General features: G+C 45.0%; 1 protein-coding gene across 1 annotated transcript; it reads left to right on the forward strand.

The window, feature by feature from the left end:
• Nucleotides 1-8,260: 8,260 nt before the first annotated feature.
• Nucleotides 8,261-10,258, forward strand: LOC124681426 (pectinesterase-like). The gene is made up of 2 exons (XM_047216349.1): nucleotides 8,261-9,215; nucleotides 9,537-10,258. Exons 1-2 carry the CDS (start codon nucleotides 8,261-8,263, stop codon nucleotides 10,232-10,234), a joined length of 1,653 nt encoding a protein of 550 aa, XP_047072305.1. The 3' UTR covers nucleotides 10,235-10,258.
• Nucleotides 10,259-19,895: the final 9,637 nt, after the last annotated feature.

Consider the following 19,895-nt stretch of genomic DNA (forward strand, 5'->3'; position numbering starts at 1 on the left):
ACGTCACCAACTTTGGGAGTCCCGAGACTGCACGAACCTCCGCAGTAATTCTGCTCTGCCGGATGCATCCGTTGTCCGTTCTGGACGAATAAGATGTCCAAATTGTTCGGTTTGAAATTATCTACAACATTGTAGTTTACGACTTTTCCATTGGATGTCTTTTTGATGGAGTTTCGAAGCGATCTTTGAAAAGTGTTCAGCAGGGACAGATTCCGGGAAATTCCAGATTTCACCATAATCAGCTATTTCCTTCCATATTTGCCTATTTACTGCACAACAAAGTTGAAACCAAGAACTTATGCACTTTTACAACTATTAATAGGTTAGTCCCTTAAAACATATAGTAATTGGTGTAAAACAAGCATGGAACATCAAAAATTATAGATACGTTTGCGACGTATCAATCATGACCGGAACTGGGTCGCCAAGTCCACGGAGATCTAGCTAGGAGGAAGCAACAAGCTAGCTATGGAGAAGTAAGTCGAAGATGAAGAACTCAAATGGCAATGAGAATTAGCGCCCAACCACTCCCCAAAAACCTTATCTTCCATCCTCCGGCGCAAAATCTCAACCGACAAGGTTCCAGAGACCTGTTGTCCTGAATGGTCATGCAGGTTGATGACTCGTGAAAGGACCACTTTATCTTCATCTAAACCGGGATGTCTTGTCTCAGTATGAAACAAATATCTTCCTACACCCTTCATAAAGTGTTAAACAATGCCAAGATTTGCAAATCTCCTTCTTTATTTGTCTTGTGCTGAAATGGAACAATTTAGAAGGAAAGTAAAGGCAATTAATGAAGAATTAAGAGCTATATATGTCACCAAGTCAACCAAGCTCTGAAGCTGATTTTCAGGAGGTTTAAGGACCATTGGTACGGTAATGCCCTCCCGTACGGCCTGGCCATACCATGTGTCAGTGGTTTCGTTTTGTCAAACCCAATATAAAATGTGAAGGCACCTAGAGGACATTCGAGAGATACATAGAGAGAAAAACCACATTCCACTACCATATACAACTAGATCCAATCTACACCAAAGCCCCGTCGCCGCTGCCATCGACTTCACCACATCATCATCTCCATCAAATCTCTCCCCTACTTGTAATTTTGATTAAATTCATGATTGGCGACATTGTAATATTGTTTATCATTCATATCTTTGAGATTCGTAATACAATGTTCATGATTGTTGATCTTATCATGTGTGAGTAGTCCTCACAAGTTATGGGCCGAGGCCTAGCCTCGCAGCATCAACCACATCTATTTACTTATGGGATGTTGTGTAGTATGGTAGTAGAGATCCATTTCTAGTCTCTGATCTCTTTGCCTCGATCTTAAGGTTTGACAGGTACCTAAACTAGAAAGATTGGTAAAGATATTGCGGTTTGAGTAGAAATAGTTGCATGATTTGATGCCACGCTCAAGTGACAACATTCATGGGTTGATAGTGTGGCTATCTTCTAGGGAATAACAATGCCGTCACTGCTCCAAATGCTATTTTCCGATATATCTTAATACCAAGACTCCACATGTTGAGTAGGAACTCGAGGTGAATAATCGATCCATAAAAACTGTCGCCTGCAATGGTGTTTTTAGGACACATCGCCCATATTATGTGTTGCATCTTTGTCACACATGCGAGATTCATTTTGTCCTTGAATCCCATTACTAATACATAGCTGCAGTTGAAACCTTAAGCTCTGGCGTATCTCCAAATCATTGATGCACAACAACACAAGAAAACTGTTGGTTCGGTAGAAACAAAAACTAAAAGTGTTGCTTGAGTGATCTTATACCATAATCAATCTTCCCGTGGATTCGATAAACCTAGGTCTCTAGGGAAAAAACTTTATGTACTACAGTCCGTAATCCGGATTGAAGGTATCAACACTTTTTGGCGCCATTGTCGGGAAACCAATTGCTACCCGTGGTGAGGTCATTAGAGATTTTGTTTAATAGTTTAATTTTTGTTTTAGTTTATTATTTTTTAGTAGTTTTTTTTGTGTTCTTAATTAAATATTCAAAAACATTTGCTTGCCTTTTTGGTCTTAGTTTACTTGTTTACCTATATCTAAAAACCCACAAAAACTGAAAGTATGGCAGCAAAGAAGCTTGGGGAGTTTGCAACTCCCGTTGATAATTATTTGTGTGCACCCACCTCTCATCCGGAACCTCATTTTCTAACTTTGGTTCAGCAAAATCAATTTGGAGGTTCCGCTTCTTAAGATGCAAGTATGCACTTGAATACTTTCGCATAGATATGTGATATATATGACGCGAATCAAGGATCTTAATCCCAATGTTGTAAAACTACGGTTATTCCCTTTTTCAATTAGAGGAAATCAAAATAATGGTTGTTGTCACCTTCTTCGGGAACTATTACTTCACCGAAAAATTGTTGCAATATATTCACGGCTAAATTTTCCCACATGCAAAAATTATGCAACTACGTTCTAACATCACATGTTTTAGACAAAAAGGACGTGAGCCCCTAGCGCTCATGCGGGAGAGGATGAAGGAGTATGTAGGAAACTGTCCCAACAATGGGATGTAAGGGTGGCTTATTCTACATTTATTCTACCATACTTTAAACCCAATGTCTAATATTATTGAGCCGATGGAATATCCATGGGAAAGGAGATCGACATCGCCACAAACTCTACATCTGTTATGTTTCTTATCTCCTGGTGTAGCCTCAGAGGGGAGCCGCCGACCAAACCACCACGCATAGGAAGATAGGGACACACCTCAAGCATGCACATGCATGCCGACACGTACCCAACTCACTTGGCGCACCAAAAAAAAAATAATCTTCCACAAAACCAGTTTCTAACTTGAACTTGATTCACGAAACACAACGTGTGTGTGATGCATGGCGTGGTGAGCTAGAGGGGAGGAGGAGGAGGAGTGTGGGTGAACTCCTTGTATTCTCACTCATTCAGTGTAGCTAGAATAATTGCACTTATAAGCTGCCCTAACTCTCTGCCAACTAGCATTGTGGGGATAAACTTTGTGCTCCACAACCCCCGAAGTTCCCATACTAGATGGGCCTTTAGATTTCAGAACTTAGAGGTTATATGGGCTGCCTACCTGGGATACAACACATATAATCTAACAACCCATATTTAAAATTCCTCTAAATACATTTTGGGGCACATCTGAAAGTGCCCCTAAAAAGAATGAGGGGCACTTTCAATCAAACTGCCTCTAATTTATTTAGGGATACAAGTATCTGAGGCATTTTCAAAACTGGCTCTAAAAGTAATTAGAGCCACTTTGGTCATATATAGGGTCAGTTTGGAGTGCCCCAAATTCCTTGCCGTGCAGTAGTGTCATCATTGTTGGTACGCAAATAGCTTAGACTCCATCTGCGCCAAGTAGAATCAACATCCAAATTCATCATTAACAAATAGCGCGTCTGTGTAACGTATCGGGAGTTCGGAATAGCAACCCGGATCGGCATCCTTAACAATTAGCGCGTCGGTGTACTGTATCGGAAATTCGGAATAGCAACCCGGATCGGACTCGCCACAGCTCTCTTAATATGTATCCAACGAGTTCAGCGCAGACGACGACGACCGTGTCTTGCACCGCGAAGAGATCGACGATGGAGCAGCTGCCAGCCGACGTGCTCGCCGACATCCTCACTTGCCTCCCGCCGCTCTATCTCGCCGTCTCGCGCTCTGTCTGCAAGGCGTGGTGCTCCGCCGTCGACGACCGCGGCCTCCTGCGCGCGGACCTCCTTCCGATCTCGCTGTCCGGCATCTTCGCCGTCACCAACGACGCGGAGCACCCGATATACTTCTCACGCCCGCCGTACGAGCAGCTGGACGGCGCCAGCTTCGACTACCTGGGCTACAACTGCGTGTGGTTCGAGGTCGACGACTACTGCAACGGCCTCCTCTTGGTTGGACACCAAGTGATCAACCCTGCGACACGGCAGTGGGCGACAGTACCCCTCTCCCCGGACCCGCTCCCGCCGGGGAGTGATTTCCTATGTAAGTACCTTGCGTTTGACCCTGCCGCCACATCGCCGCACTACGAGGTGCTTCAAATCCACGGTATCGTCCCTAGAGACAAACCTCCAGAGGAAGTGGAATGGCCCCCGTCGCCGTATGTCTTGTGTGTCTTCTCGTCGAGGACACAACAGTGGGAGGTGAAGCCATTTACTCGGGAGGGAGACGACGAAGCAGGGGCCATTGCCGACTTGCCATCCAGCTCGCCTTGGTCGTGTTACAGTACATGTTGGCGTGGAGCCCTCTACGTGCAACCACATGATGGTTTTCTTATGAGGTAACCTATGCATGCGCGACATGATTTTCTCAATTGTTATATATCCTCCTTTCAAGTCCATTTGTTGTCCGAGATCTACCATTAATGATTTTTTGTTTGTATTTTGCAGAATAACCTTATCAAACTACAAATACCGAATAACCAAGCTTCCAAAAGTTACGTTCTCCTCGGACACAAATACAGCCCGCCTTTCACAAGAGTACCGTATTGGAAAGTCGAAAAAAGGTGTGTATTGCGTGTTGGTTATTGGTGGCTTCAAGCTCCTCATCTGGTTTCTCGACGAATCATGTGGTCAAATGGAGTGGATGTTGAAGAAGGAGGTCGACCTTCAACCTCTGCTAGCAAATTACCCTTGGAAATATGCCGACGGACCTTGGAAGCATGGTCGTTATAGCATGAGCCCAACAGCATCGACCGGGGAGGAATTTCAATGGGACTCGGATGATGATAGCATTACGGCCACCCAAGAAAGAACTCAAGACACGCCTTCGCAATATGCCGTTTCCGTTCTTGGATTTCATCCTAACAAAGAAATTATATTCTTGCTTAGGTTAGATATGTACAGAGTACTGGCTTATCATGCCAATACCTCCAAGATAGAAGACCTAGGGAAAATATCTTGCATGACTAGCGTAGAATCCTCTTTTCCATTTACACCATGTCGCATGGGGGAATTATAATAGTTTTGCAGGGATTGTCATACCAAACTGGTGATTCTAGTATGTAAACCATATGGAAACCATATCATAGATCAATCCATAACTACCACGACACATTGGATCACATCGATTGTACCAATCTACGTGTAACCATATGTAAATACTGTAGTGAAGGGTGGTGTGGATTGAACCAGCCAAAAAAGCATCCCTGCTCCTTTATATAGACCCCCTAACGGGAGTGTGAATATTGTAGCTCGAACTACATGTAGCTCATTTTTCAAATTTAAAAACTGCATTTTGAAGTTTCAAAAAAACCTAGAAACAAATCTAGATGTAGACAATGTTGTGTTCAACCAAGGTGCAGAATTTTAACTCGAAATACATTATGTTGGGATGTGCAATAATGAAGGTATAATGGAATAAACTATAGATATACTATATATCACTTGAAGCCATTAAATCTGTTACGCACACGATTCATTTCCTTCTACTTCCCTCATTAAATTAAGTCGTAGATTTGTTGATGCGTTTTAATATACAGATACATATAAATCTAAATAAATATGTGACACTTAAATTAAAATGCGATGGAGTAAATACATGGTCGACATAGGATCCATGCAGCCATGCAGCAGAGTACGTATGGAGGCTCCACATCCACAACTTAATACAATCAAACTGAGCGGGCCCGCAAAAGAAAAAATGAGCAGGGTGAGCTTGACTACCTATACCCGTGCAGCATGTCTCCTCCGTAAGGATTTGACATTGGTCATCAATCGTGCTTAGTTTTTGATTAATCTACTATTATGAGTTTGTTAGCCACCGGCCGGATTCTAGATCCACTAGGGCTTCGACCATTATTTGCTCAGTGGTTGCCTAACTGCGTGGAACGCACGACTTGCATTGTAGACGCATACGGTTGGGCAATACCACAGAAATGTGATATGTGTGGTCCTAAATTAACCTCCCGACTCTGGCATGATCTTGTGGTTCTTCGATCAGTACCAGTGGAGTCGGCCATGGCGCAGTGGGCGAATTATTTAATTAGCCGCTCGAGTCCTTTGGTTCAGCTTTGTGGTAAGCAAATGGGTTTAGTGGTTTTGGACGGCGCGCATCAAATCTGATAAAAGCCACATGTGTTATGGAAGAGACTGGAGAAGTCATGTGGGCTATGGTTCTAGGTTGTGTCTTAGGAGATTTTGCAAACTAGAAGGATATATACCCGCGCGTACGCATGAACCTGAGGTCGGCTAATAGGAATATGCAAGATTCAATTCGTCACGATAGTCATAAGAGTAATTTAATCGACATGAACTGATTCTTTGACTAATTAAGGTCGTTATTCAGCAATGTACTTGATTGATAGTGCACGCAATTTTTTTATGATCGTCGATGACATGAAATTAAGTTAGCTGTGGATAAGATGAAATTAACAGCCTGAAAATGATGATGTAGATAGCATTGCTTGAAGTGACGCTTAAACTTTTTTTTGGATATGTCTTAAGTAGTTATAGATAAATAAAACAGGTAATCTCCAATAGTTGTCATGTCTTTTTCATAAATGAAAACAATTGACATAAAACATGGTTGGCTGAAACAATTAAGTGTGAAACTAATTGTGGTGCTTTACATATGATTTAATTGAGTAACTTCATAGCAGGGTGGTGCCATCTCACCAATAAAATAGCCAAAAAATAAGATATGGAAAATTAGACGACTAAAACAATTAGACGTATAGAGAATTTAGTTGGGTTTTACTTTATAAGAGATATAGATTTTAAAGTTAAGAAAACCATAAATATTTTTGAATTTAGAGAAGTATAAATAATGTAATTGCCGGCAATAAAATCGTTAAAATTTAGAAAAATCAATATTTGTGTCGCAAACTAGATATTTAAAATAAGAATTTATTTTAAATTAATGGGGCAAGGTTATAAAAGGAAATTATTATTAAGATTTAATTAAAACTAGATAAGGAGGAAAGAAAATCTAAAGACAATACTAAGTTGTAAACACATGAGAGTTTACGAATGCTTTTAGTGAATCTTTGTTTCAAAAAAATGATTAAAATTAGTGTACACTCTATTTCGTAACACGTGATGGGGGATGTCGACAAGCAAGTGAAATCCAATCCACGAAATGATTTGATCCATGGATGACACCGCGTGCGGCAAAGGTCGTAATCAAATGAATCATTACCGCAAGGCGTAGTGCGGAAACCTATTGTGTTCTAGACAATACTTGTTTGCGACCAATTATCGTTGTTTTTACCTATAATGCTAGTAATAGTAGGCACTAGTAATAGTAATGTATGCCCACTTTCTTGACCATCTTGTTAATAAAGGTTGATTTTTCCGCAAACACATGGCTTAGGCCTATAAGAAACATCGGCTTCGTCAAGAGTAGAAGTAGAAAGTTATGTTTTTATATGATTGAACCTATCTTTCTACTACCTCTGGTTCGGTTTATTAGTCCTATGTGTATGCCTAGGTTATCAATTTAATGAACCTAATACGAGGTATATATTATAAAAAATATATCATTACAAACTATGAATGATATAATTTCTAATGATATAATTTTTGTGTTTTATAATTTATGTTATAGAGGTCAAATTGAGGACCAAGAGATATAGGTAGGACTTATTAACTAGAACCAAGAGAGTACTAATTCGTGGTTAACTTGTTGTATGCCATGTTTTCCACCCCTAGTCTGGACTCTGGAGTATCTAATTGTTTTGGGGGGTTTGTGTAAGTCTTGGTTATTGATATTTTCTTAAGTCTTAATCACTCGAGAAAAATGCAACAGTCATTTATTGATAAGTCCAAGTCGTTCTAGTTGCATTTTCTTTAAATCGTGTTTGCACTTTTCTCATGCGACCGAGATTAAGAAAATCTCACCATATTGTCCATGCATGTTTTTTTTTTGCGAATGATATTGTCCATGCATGTTGCAATTAGTTTACCCCGAAGTATCGTTTGAATCCTGAAAAGAAGTACCGTTTGAATCCTACCAAACCCAACCAACATAAATGTCGCCTCCCCCATGTAATACATTATCACATGCATCTCTAGCTGGATCGGAGTTTGACTTCAGCCTGTTTTCTCTTGGTCAGCCCTGCACCGTCTTTCGATCATCGGCCAAACGCGTTTCTTAGGAGACCCCAGGCCAACTGTAATCCTTCCAAAACCACTATACGACTCTATCTTGATTATACGTCTATAAAAGGGTACATCGCGCGGTCGCCACTCAAGCACAAGCACACCTCCACACACTTGTTCATCACAGCTTCCGTCGCTAACTAAACATGGCAGCGTTCCACCCAGCCAAGACGCTCTCCTTCTTCCTCCTGCTCTCGCTCTTATTCCTGGCCCGCTCAGACTCTCCGCCCGCCACGCCGGTGCCGCCGTCCACGGCGTGCAACGAGACAACAGACCCGACATTCTGCCGGTCCGTGCTCCCGGCGAACGGCACCAACAATCTCTACACTTACGGCCGCTTCTCCGCCGCCAGGTCCCTCACCAATGCCAACAAGTTCCTCGGCCTCGTCAACCGGTACCTAGCCCGCCGCAGCGGCCTCTCCGCCGGCGCGGTCGCCGCGCTGCAGGACTGCCAGCTCCTCTCCGGGCTCAACATCGACTTCCTGTCCGCCGCCGGCGCCACGCTCAACACGACCAACACGCTCCTTGACCCGCAGGCCGAGGACGTGCAGACGCTCCTGTCGGCGATACTGACCAACCAGCAGACCTGCGCCGACGGCCTGCAGGCCACCGCGTCGGCGTGGTCCGTGCGCAACGGGCTCGCCGTGCCCATGGCCAACAGCACCAAGCTCTACAGCATCTCGCTGTCGCTCTTCACTAGGGCTTGGGTGCCTCCCAGGCACAAGGGGAAGAAGCCGTCGACGAAGCCGCCCCGCCACGGCAGGGGGCTGTTCGACGCCACCGACGACGAGATGGTGCGCAGGATGGCCGTTGAGGGGACCGCGGCGGCGGTGTCGGTGGTCAGAGCGGTGACAGTGGACCCGAGCGGTGCGGGCAACTACACCACCGTCGGGGATGCGGTGGCGGCGGCGCCCACCAATCTTGGCGCGACCAGCGGATACTTTGTCATATACGTGGCCGCGGGCGTGTACGAGGAGAATGTGGTGGTGCCCAAGAACAAGAAGTATGTCATGATGATCGGTGACGGCATCGGCCAGACGGTGATCACCGGCAATCGGAGCGTGGTCGACGGCTGGACCACCTTCAACTCCGCCACCTTTGGTGAGTTTTCTGTTTTCTGTTCTTTTTTTTTTCGTTTGAAAGTTTGGCTCTGCTATTTTCCATTAGTAGAAGTATATATAAATCAAGTAATCTAGCAAAAACAAGTAAATTGGACAAGTCAAAGCAGTGAGCTGACTGTCAGATAAGTTGAAATATACCTACCAATAATCTGCCATTGACATGACACGACAGCTCAACATTTTCTACTATAACATTTTTTTGAGCTTGATTAGACTTCCATGACTTCTATGCATGGAGACATCAGACATGGCCAATTACTCGTTGACTAGTGCGTCCTAACTTTTGTTATCCGACTTGCAGCTGTGCTCGGGCAAGGGTTCGTGGCGGTGAACATGACGTTCCGCAACACGGCCGGCCCGGCGAAGCACCAGGCGGTGGCGCTCCGGTGCGGCGCGGACCTGTCCACGTTCTACCAGTGCAGCTTCGAGGGCTACCAGGACACGCTCTACACTCACTCCCTCCGCCAGTTCTACCGCGCGTGCGACATCTACGGCACCGTCGACTACGTCTTCGGCAACGCCGCCGTCGTCTTCCAGGACTGCACCCTCCACAACCGGCTCCCCATGGCCGGCCAGAGCAACACCGTCACGGCGCAGGGACGCAGCGACCCGAACCAGAATACGGGCACCATCATCCAGGGCTGCTCAATCGTGGCCGCGCCGGAGCTCGCCGCCAACACCGCCTTCGCCACGACCAACTACCTCGGCAGGCCGTGGAAGATGTACTCGCGCACGGTGATCATGCAGTCCTTCCTGGCAGGCATCGTCGACCCGGTAGGGTGGATGCCGTGGGACGGCGATTTTGCGCTCAGCACGCTGTACTACGCCGAGTACGACAACTCTGGCCCTGGATCGGATACGACCAGGAGGGTGAACTGGCCAGGGTACCATGTGCTCAACAGCACCGTGGACGCCGCCAACTTCACCGTCGGCAACATGGTGCTCGGGGACTTCTGGCTGCCGCAAACCGGCGTGCCTTTCACCATCGGGCTCATTTGATCCATAATAAGTCACATTTTGCTATAGATATGTCATATGTGCATGACTCGGTCCAGATACTACTTTTTTTTTTTGCTAACTAGCCAGGTGGCCCTCGTATTGCGAGGGCATCCACTAAAGTTCAATCAATGTATCCTAAACTTAAATTTATGGAATCTATAGATATTAAAAATAAACCATATTGTTCTATAGCCACCACAAATGTTATGATAAGATAATGCTACGGGTGTTTATATGAATAAGTTTAATTTATGGCCATAAAATATTATGCATTTCAAGAAACACTATTTCACCACATTATAGAACATCATCTACTACTCCATTTTGATGTATCTATTTTTACTCTTTGTCCGCTATCATCTGTTCTTAGATCCATACATGACGATGCCAACTTGGATTAGAGTAACTATATCAGAGTTGCAAAACTCAGTTGTTGTGGATTTTTTTTGTTGAACAAAATAAATATACTCTGATATGTCTAGAGTTTTAATGTTATTCAAAAAAATGTGTATTTACCATAGTTTTAAAAAATTGCTACTACGTGAGTGATGTTTTGGCACCCGGGAGCATATGCTCCCGGTTTTTAAACTTCATTTTAAATACACTTTCGAAATGTTGAAAAAATTGAACACAAAATTTAGTGGGTACATCTCAAAATTCTACACATTCACAAAGTGGTTCCACATAAAACCGACATTTTGAGTATCATCTGCAAAAACGACAAATTTTGCTGTAGAAAAAGGTTGTGCACGAGACGTATTGTTTGTCTTTTTCACCCAAGTCATAAAAAATATGGTTTTTCGCAAGACTTGATGTGCGCACGTAAAATATCGATACATAAGCGAGAATTTTTTTGTTCGAATTTTTTGACATTTCAAAATGTTTTTTCCGGTGGCAGGAGCATATGCTCTCATGTGCCGAATTGAATTTCCCTGCTACTTTCGGCATTCACCTCCGCGACTTCCACCGGGTGGAGATCGCCGTCGGGCGCATGCCTCCGCTCAAACCCAAGGTGCCCAGGATCAAGGGACAGGGGAGCAAGAACTGGACGAGGAGCCAGATGGAGTAGGCGGAGTCCAGGACGTGTGCTGCTGCTGCAAAGCAACTTTTTATTTTGTTGTTGTTAATATATTGGTGTTGTCAAGAACCTAAGAACCTTATTTTGGTTGCTGTATGCAGCTTATTATCTACCTATTATCTATCCCTATTGTACTATACTTGATTGTTGAGCGTCCTTGATTGCTTAGATGTTTTTGGAGTGGACTGCATTCAAACTGAAAAGAGTGAACCTACACACTAAAACCTAGAATACATACAAACTAAAGTAGATGAATTAAAGAAAAAACCAAAACATCTTATATACATGCACGGATGGAGTACATATGAATCAAGATTGGTGAGGTCATTAATATGGACCAGAGAGAGTACTAGATTTGCTGCCATATTGAGCAAAAAACGAGGGCCAAAAGGAACAAATAATTGAAGAAAGACAGAAATGGAAGCTTCTCTAGATTTGATAATAGTTTGGTGAAAAAAGACAGAGAGAAAGAGGGGAAAAAGGTGCTCTTAAAAATGGATATGTCAATTTGGGCCGAGAGAGACAGAACCTAGCTCCTGCTCACGTACAACCAAACGCGGTCTCGTCCTATCCCACGTGGTCCCTTTCTACCAGCCTCACGCGACGCGGTCCCACACGATACAGCCTCACACTTCAGTACGGAACGGTCAACTAAATGGGAATCCTACCGTCCGACCTCCTTCTGCGGGTTTCAGAAAAGGGCCTGGTAAAAACTGAGGAAAAACTAAGAAGCTGGGGAAAACTGAGTACAACTAAGAAACCGAGGGCACGAAAATAGAAAACCCTTATTCCTAATCTGTCTCTATTTCCATATCGATGCTTATTGGGCTTCCGGGCTTCATAAACTTCGGGTCGTGGGCCTTCACTATCCTCGGGTACCTTATTTGGCAGGTCCATTCGGGATGCCTATGTCACCTAGCTATAGTAGTACTACACGTGTGGCGTTCATGAGTCATGACCGAACCTCTCTCCTCATGGGCCTATTCATACCGCCCACAACGATCAGCTGGCATGGAGTCCTACCGAACGTTCGCAATTGTGTGGTGTTCGGATGAAAATCTGAAACATACGTCTAACTTGCGACCCAAACCCAACATTTGAATTCAAATATGCGACATTGTTGTACCTTCGATGCTGCACATTAACATTTAAATTTGAAACTGCATTAAATAGACTAATGTGCAATATGTCTCACGGTCTGCCCCTGGCCCCTGCCACGAGCTACTGACTTCACCTGGCGCCTGAGCCTGGCCTTCCTCTGAGCCTTCACGTATAACCCCCTGAGCTATGCATGGCGCATGTATACTGATAACTAGAATGATATCCCGCGTGTTGCAGTGGATATCTCTTTAAAAAATCTAATAAAACACATAAAACTTGGTTTATAGAATATGCAATATTTAGTTGGCCATAGTAGTTGAGACACTAAATTTAATAGCCATGAAATGGATATGTATTTGAAAATTTAAAGATCATTATATTCCAGAGGTGTACGTGATTGATTTAGATAAGGTAAAGAACCAAATAATATTGATGGCTTGCATGAAAAATGCATGCACATTGCCGCATGTTTTTAAAAACGTCATATGTGGTTACATATAAGAGCACATAATTAACATTGAGTTTAATTCGCAAAGAGTTCATTTGGTTGCCAAACTATTTCGGTGTTTAAGTTACACATGACTTAACTATGTAATGATATAACATGATGGTGCGATATTATCAATCGAGCGGAAAAAAGATGACATTGCTAGTTTAATGGTTAAAAATAGATAATATAAATATCTTGCATGTAGAGATAGATAATAAATAAGAACTTTTAGTGGTATGAGGTGGACAAATGATTAGCTAAGGGAATAGGTGATGTGAATAGCTTGCATGTTAAGAGAGACAAATATTAATTGCACTTAATGGTTTTGTTTTATAAGAAATATAGATAACACTTAGAAACTGCTTAGTTTCCATCCATCAAATGGTCTGCTTGTTCATCGAACGGCTCACAGCCCCATGGGTAAGTACACCCCTGGGTATCCACTTATTTCCCCAAATCTTATGTGCCGGGTATCTACTTAAGGGCATCGGCTATGTATGTAGTTTAAATTGCCACAAGCTGGGACACATCGGCAACTAGATTTTACCACCATGTATGTTGCCCTGAAGGTAGACCCCTCACGTTAAAAAAAGCCAATAGATTTGTAGTGAATATTGTTATTTTATCACTTTATACTCATTTGTAGAAGTAATACTGTTATATTTCTTATGTTGTTTCACAAGCTCATGGGTTACCCACGAGTTTATTGCTTATGGACAACCTTGTGAACAGGCCCCACTATATATATAGTCGTCTATAGGAACTACGTTTTGCTTATGAACAACCATATAGGCAACATAGTGGATGCTTTTAGGAAAAGTCTCAGTTGAACCTCGGTGCACGTGAATCCAGGTGGGAAATGCATTTTAGATGTGTTCCCTCAATAGAGTAGAGTTGGATAGGTAGAATAGGGTCAACCATGATCAGAAAACCTCTGCCACAAGAAAGGATTGATGTGTTCGTAGAAAGATCCACCTGTCCATGGTTTCCTAACACTCCACCTTGGACCGAAATCATGCATTTGCTAGGACTGAAGAACTATGAAAAATGAAAATGGTGTTGAAAGTATAGAGATGGTAAACCTAGAGGGGGGGGGGGGGTGAATAGGTTTCTACAGATTTTAATTCTTTCTTTGCAATATTAGGCTTTGCGGAATATAAAGGTGAGCCTAATGCAAACTAGGTGAAGCAACCTATATGAGGATACAACTAACTCGAGCACGAAGGCTCTCACGAGCGATTAAATCACAAGTAAGGAGTTCGGTTAGAGATAACCGATAGCACGCGGAGACGAGGATGTATTCCCGTGTTCCCTTGCTTTGCAACAAGGTACGTCACGTTTGGAGGGGTGGAGGTCCCACGAAGGATTCCCCACGCCACGAAGGCTCACCCTATTCTCCGGAGCCTATCCCACGAAGGAATAGCTCACTCACTTGTGGTAGACTTTGAGGTAGCCTCCAAACCTTCACAATCTTGCCCGGAGCAAATCCACAGCCCGGATGCTTCCGGACTCCTTTGCCCACCTAGGGTTTCCAAGGAACCCTAGGAAGCAAGCTTCTCGATGAATACAAGGGGGAATGAGATTTGGCTTGGTAGAACAGTAGATCGGGTCCTCCTCTAACGATTCCCCGGAAGGATTTGAGTTTGGGTGGAGGAGGAGGTAGATCTGAGGCTTTTGGTGTTTCTAGCAATGGAGTAAGAGAGAGAGAGAGAGCTCAAGAACAGCTTGTAGTGTAGTGCCTAACTGTTCAGAGGTAGGAGAAGGCCTATTTATAGTGTTCTTCGAAATATGGCCGTTGGTCACTTGCCACCTCAGCTTTTCTCTCGACAAATCCGGTCAACCGGACCACGAGCCGGATTGCCCGGTGCGAGGGCCGGTCGGACCGGACCAGGGACCGGATTCACTTCGCGTCGTCCAGGAGCTCCTCCGGTTGGCGGCCGGTTGACGCCCGGTTGGCGACCGGTCGACCGGGCCGCACGCCGGACTCTCCGGTTGGTAAGCCGACTGACCGGTCGGCAACCGGATCTGTTGCGTCCTCGTTTGGAGCCCGGTTGGCGACCGGTCGACCGGGCCGTGCGCCGGACTCACCCCGGTTGGCGACCGGTTGACCGGGCAGCACACCGGACTGGCCGGTTGGCGGGCCGGTTGGACCGGGCTACAGACCGGATACTGCTGTAGACCCCTTTTCAATTGTTGTTGAAGTGGGGGGTCTCCTTTAGCCTTCTTGTTCCTTTGATACACCATTTTATGCCTCTTTGCCTAATACCTGAGATTATCCTTATAAACATATTAGGCCAAGTACTCTAGCACGGTGTCATTGTTACCAAAATAATGGATAAGGGTAAAATACCGTTACAATCTCCCCCTTTTTGGTATACGATGACAAACCGAGCTAGAGTCACAAATAGATATTATGATAAGCTCTAAACCTTGATTCCATATAAGATATTACGACAGCTCCCCCATAATGTGTGCACTTGGAGAATTTGCGTTTGAATGCAAAGTGCACCATTTGTGGAACATGAGAAGCTCCCCCAATATCTTTAGGAAACAAGCATGGTATGGAGATGTGCATATCAAGATATATAAGCATAACACACATAATCATCCTAACATAGAGTAGCACACATAATAGTCGTCCATACACATCCATACACGAATTATTCGAAGTAGCAAATGGTTCTTGAGAAATCAAAGCAAATAAGCACAAGCCATATAAGATACAAATAAAGCAACACCCATGGCTTGTGACGACGATAAAAGAACCCCGTGGTCCTAGACTCTACTCTCTTATCCCCTTTGGCATCGGAACACCAAAAAGCCGAAGATTGTAAGGGTATTTTATCCTTATCCATGATTTTGGTAACAATGACACCGTGCTAGAGTACTTGGCCTAATATGTTTATAAGGATAATCTCAGGTATTAGGCAAAGAGGCATAAATGGTGTATAAAAAGAACCCCGTGGTCCTAGACTCTACTCTCTTCTCCCCCTTTGGCATCGGAACACCAAAAAGGCGAAGAAAAGAAGAGAGATGCTATCGCACCCATCAATAGAACTGATGCCCGGAGGAGTAGGAGCTCTCGCCATCAGCGCGTGCAGCCGCATCACCTTCATCCTCATCACCATCATCATCAACAGGAGTAGGAGCACGAGCAGTCCGAGGAGGAAGGCCACCATGAGCATACATGGAGAAGTCGAAGTTCCGGATCATCTCATCGGTAAGGAGAGGCATCTCCCACTGAGGTGCTACCACAGGCTCCATCTCAGGTCCAGAAGGAGGAACAGGAGCATTCCGTGAGGCCATGAACTCATTCTGTCGCCTCCTTGTCTCCTGGTTCACAGCAAGGCTCTGATGTGCAACATCATTGGTGTTCTTGCACATTTGCCACATGTTGGAGAAGAAGCGAGCGGCACCATGCTTGGAGCGCCGAGAGTAGTTGGAGCTAGCATCATGATCATGGTGTTCCTTGGAACGGCGCTCAGTGGAGGGCATCATGGAGGGGACTTCCGGGCGACCGTCCTGAGTAGGGAACCTGAATGGGTCCATGATGAGTCTTTCATCAAGAGTGTTGAGAGGAGCAGGAACAATGTAGTTGATGAGCCTCTGAACATACTGAGCATAGTTGGGAGTCATGCGGTCCATAACTGCACGCTTCAGTTCACAGTGAATAAGATCACAACCATCAATCTTCCTTACCCTGTCAGGATGACAATAGTACATCAGATTGAGGTGATAGTTCCTGACTTCACTGGTGTCGCCAGACTTGCTGATGAGACTCTCACGGAACATCTTGGCAAGGACAATATATGAGTAGTACATCCCAGAGATAGTGGGAGGTCCAGCTGTAGGGTTTGCAGGATAGCAAAAGGAGATGTCACCCTTAGTAAGCTTAGACCGAGAATGAATCTTGTACCCGGGAGCACTGTCACCACCACACCCCATGGCTGCACAGAACTGAGTGTAGGTGCATGAGTACTTCTCCTTGCCGGTCATCCAAGTGATGGTGCGGTCTGCATCATCATGGAAGAAGACGGTGCAATGGAACTGATGGACTAGGAGGGGACAAAAGGTGGGATCCTCTTGGTCATCATCGGGCTTTAGGCACACAAGGTCATAGAGTCCCATACCCTTCAAGGTTTCAACCACAAAGCGGTACTTTGTGGCTGCATGCAAGGCAAGCTCGTCAGGACTGATGGCCTTGGGCACCACAACAGCACCATTCTTCATAGACTCGTGAGTACCATAGAAACCATCCCATAGGGCTGCTTGTGTCTTGGTCCAGAAGAACTTGTCCCCACGAGTGTAAGTCCGTTGCTCAAAGCGATACGGATTCACCGTCCTCATTTCCTGCCACTCAACACGGTTTGCATCCGCAACATTGAAATTTGGCACTATTTCATCATCCTCTTGGGCGGCATGCTTATCCTTTTTCTTGCCACCAACTGACTTGGTTCTACCCCCAGCCGAGCTGCCAATGTCAGTACCCTGATGAGCTTTAGTGGGTACGCGACCACTAGAACGGCGGGGAGGATTATCACCAGTCCGTCCTCTCTTGGCAATAGTGCCACGTGCCTCACCACTCCAACTACCTGTGAATGAGAAAATAGAGCGAGGATAGCAGTGGGGTAAGTGTACATGTCATCAATAAGAGGGAAGCCAAAAAGCATAGCATATATCCAAGTGTATTGATGAGATTGTGTGAAAACTGGGCGATCCGGCGCACATGCCGGTCCAACCGGGCGGCAGACCGGACAAGCCGGTTGCCAATCCGGTTGACCGGGCTGCACGCCGGGCCGGCCGGTTGAGCGGCCGGTTGACCGGGCTGGTGATCGGATCTGTCGACTTGTGAAGTTTTGTCCATATTTTCTACCACAAAATCATGCAAAAACTCATAAACTTGAATATAGACTATAGCAATAGAGTGGAGTAAGTGCATTGTGTGGTGAGACACTCTAAAGGCATGAGGACTTACAAACCCTAACCCTAACCCTAAAATTTCCCCAAATCTTGTCAAGAAATTGCAATGTGTGATGAGGACTAGAGAATAGGGAGAAAGGGAGAGCACATTACCCGAAGACATGGTCCTCCTTGATCAAGAGAGCAAGAAGAACACTAGGTAGGGCTTGAAACCCAAGAACTCCAAAATTTCCGAAAATAGCTTGAGAGGGACCAAATCCTTTGGTGGAGTTGCTCCAAGGGGGCCGATCTATGGTTTGGTGGAGTTTGGGAGGTTTCTTGTGGTGGGAAGGTCCAGAACGTGGTGGAGGTGGTGGAAGCGGCGGCCATGGAGGTTTGGGAGTTGGGGGGTAATGAGTAAGAAGACCCCCAAGGGGTATCCTCTCCCACACATATCAGCCGCACGGCCGGTCGGGCGCCCGGTCGATCGGACCTGGCGCCGGCTGATCCGGCCCAGAGGCCGGTCCAACCGGGTCAGAGACCGGCCACCCAGTTTTGTCTCGTTTTTGCCTCGTTTTGCCCCTATGCTTTGTGTAAATGTGTGTGAATGCTCAGATGATGACATGTACATATAGATAGATAGATGATGATGAGATGAGCATAGACATGGGGTTGGAAACACAAAGTTCTCTAGGCATACCCATTGGAGTGAAAATCCAATCAAGATGTAAATAGCAAAAATGGGCATGATTCGAAATATATATCAAGAATCATAAGTCATTTTTGAAATGAGTTTTGCAATAAGATCATTTGGTCTTATATAGTCAAATCAAGTTGTAATGAAGGCTCAATGAGGGGCGGAGGATTACTCCCCCTATGTGAAAGCTCAAATGTCATGAGACCGCGAAGAGACATGCTTGGGTCCATATAATGACATTGGGTCTATTTATGTTGCACACATAGGTATGCATCATACCAAGACATGGTAGGATGACTATCCCCATATGTGCTATTCCTCTAAGCTAGATAGCAAGATAAATGCAAGAATATAGTGCAAGAAGTTAATCAATCCAAGTTTTTAGGATCAAGAATACCAAGTTCTCCTCTCAAGTTAACAAAGCGGGCTTGATACGTCTCCGACGTATCGATAATTTCTTATGTTCCATGCCACATTATTGATGATATCTACATGTTTTATGCACACTTTATGTCATATTCGTGCATTTTCTGGAACTAACCTATTAACAAGATGCCGAAGAGCCGAGTTCTGCTGTTTTCTGCTGTTTTTGGTTTCAGAAATCCTAGTAACGAAATATTCTCGGAATTGGACGAAATCAACGCCCAGGGTCCTATTTTGCCACGAAGCTTCCAGAAGACCGAAGATGAGTCGAAGTGGGGCCACGAGGCGCCGCCACACTAGGATGGCGCGGCCCAGGCCCTGGCCGTGCCGACCTATGGTGTGGGGCCCTCGTGTGGCCCCCCGCGTTGCCCTTCCGCCTACTTAAAGCCTCCGTCGCGAAACCCCCAGTACCGAGAGCCACGATACGGAAAACCTTACTGAGACGCCGCCGCCGCCAATCCCATCTCGGGGGATTCTGGAGATCTCCTCCGGCACCTCGCCGGAGAGGGGATTCATCTCCCGGAGGACTCTTCACCGCCATGGTCGCCTCCGGAGTGATGAGTGAGTAGTTCACCCTCGGACTATGGGTCCATAGCAGTAGCTAGATGGTTGTCTTCTCCTCATTGTGCTTCATTGTTGGATCTTGTGAGCTGCCTAACATGATCAAGATCATCTATCTGTAATACTATATGTTGTGTTTGTCGGGATCCGATGGATAGAGAATACTATGTTATGTTAATTATCAAGTTATTACCTATGTGTTGTTTATGATCTTGCATGCTCTCCGTTATTAGTAGAGGCTCCGGCCAAGTTTTTGCTCTTAACTCCAAGAGGGAGTATTTATGCTCGATAGTGGGTTCATGCCTCCATTGATATCTCGGGACAGTGACGTAAAGTTCTAAGGTTGTGGATGTGCTTGTTGCCACTAGGGATAAAACATTGATGCTATGTTTAAGGATGTAGTTGTTGATTA

This window comes from Lolium rigidum, unplaced genomic scaffold, assembly GCF_022539505.1.
Source record: "Lolium rigidum isolate FL_2022 unplaced genomic scaffold, APGP_CSIRO_Lrig_0.1 contig_42485_1, whole genome shotgun sequence".
Taxonomy (NCBI): Eukaryota; Viridiplantae; Streptophyta; class Magnoliopsida; order Poales; family Poaceae; genus Lolium; species Lolium rigidum.

Coding starts and splice junctions, on each gene's coding strand:
- LOC124681426 (XM_047216349.1), top strand. CDS start 8,261: ATGGCAGCGTTCCACCCAGCCAAGACGCTCTCCTTCTTCCTCCTGCTC. Junction 9,216..9,536: donor CTTCAACTCCGCCACCTTTG/GTGAGTTTTCTG, acceptor TCCGACTTGCAG/CTGTGCTCGGGCAAGGGTTC.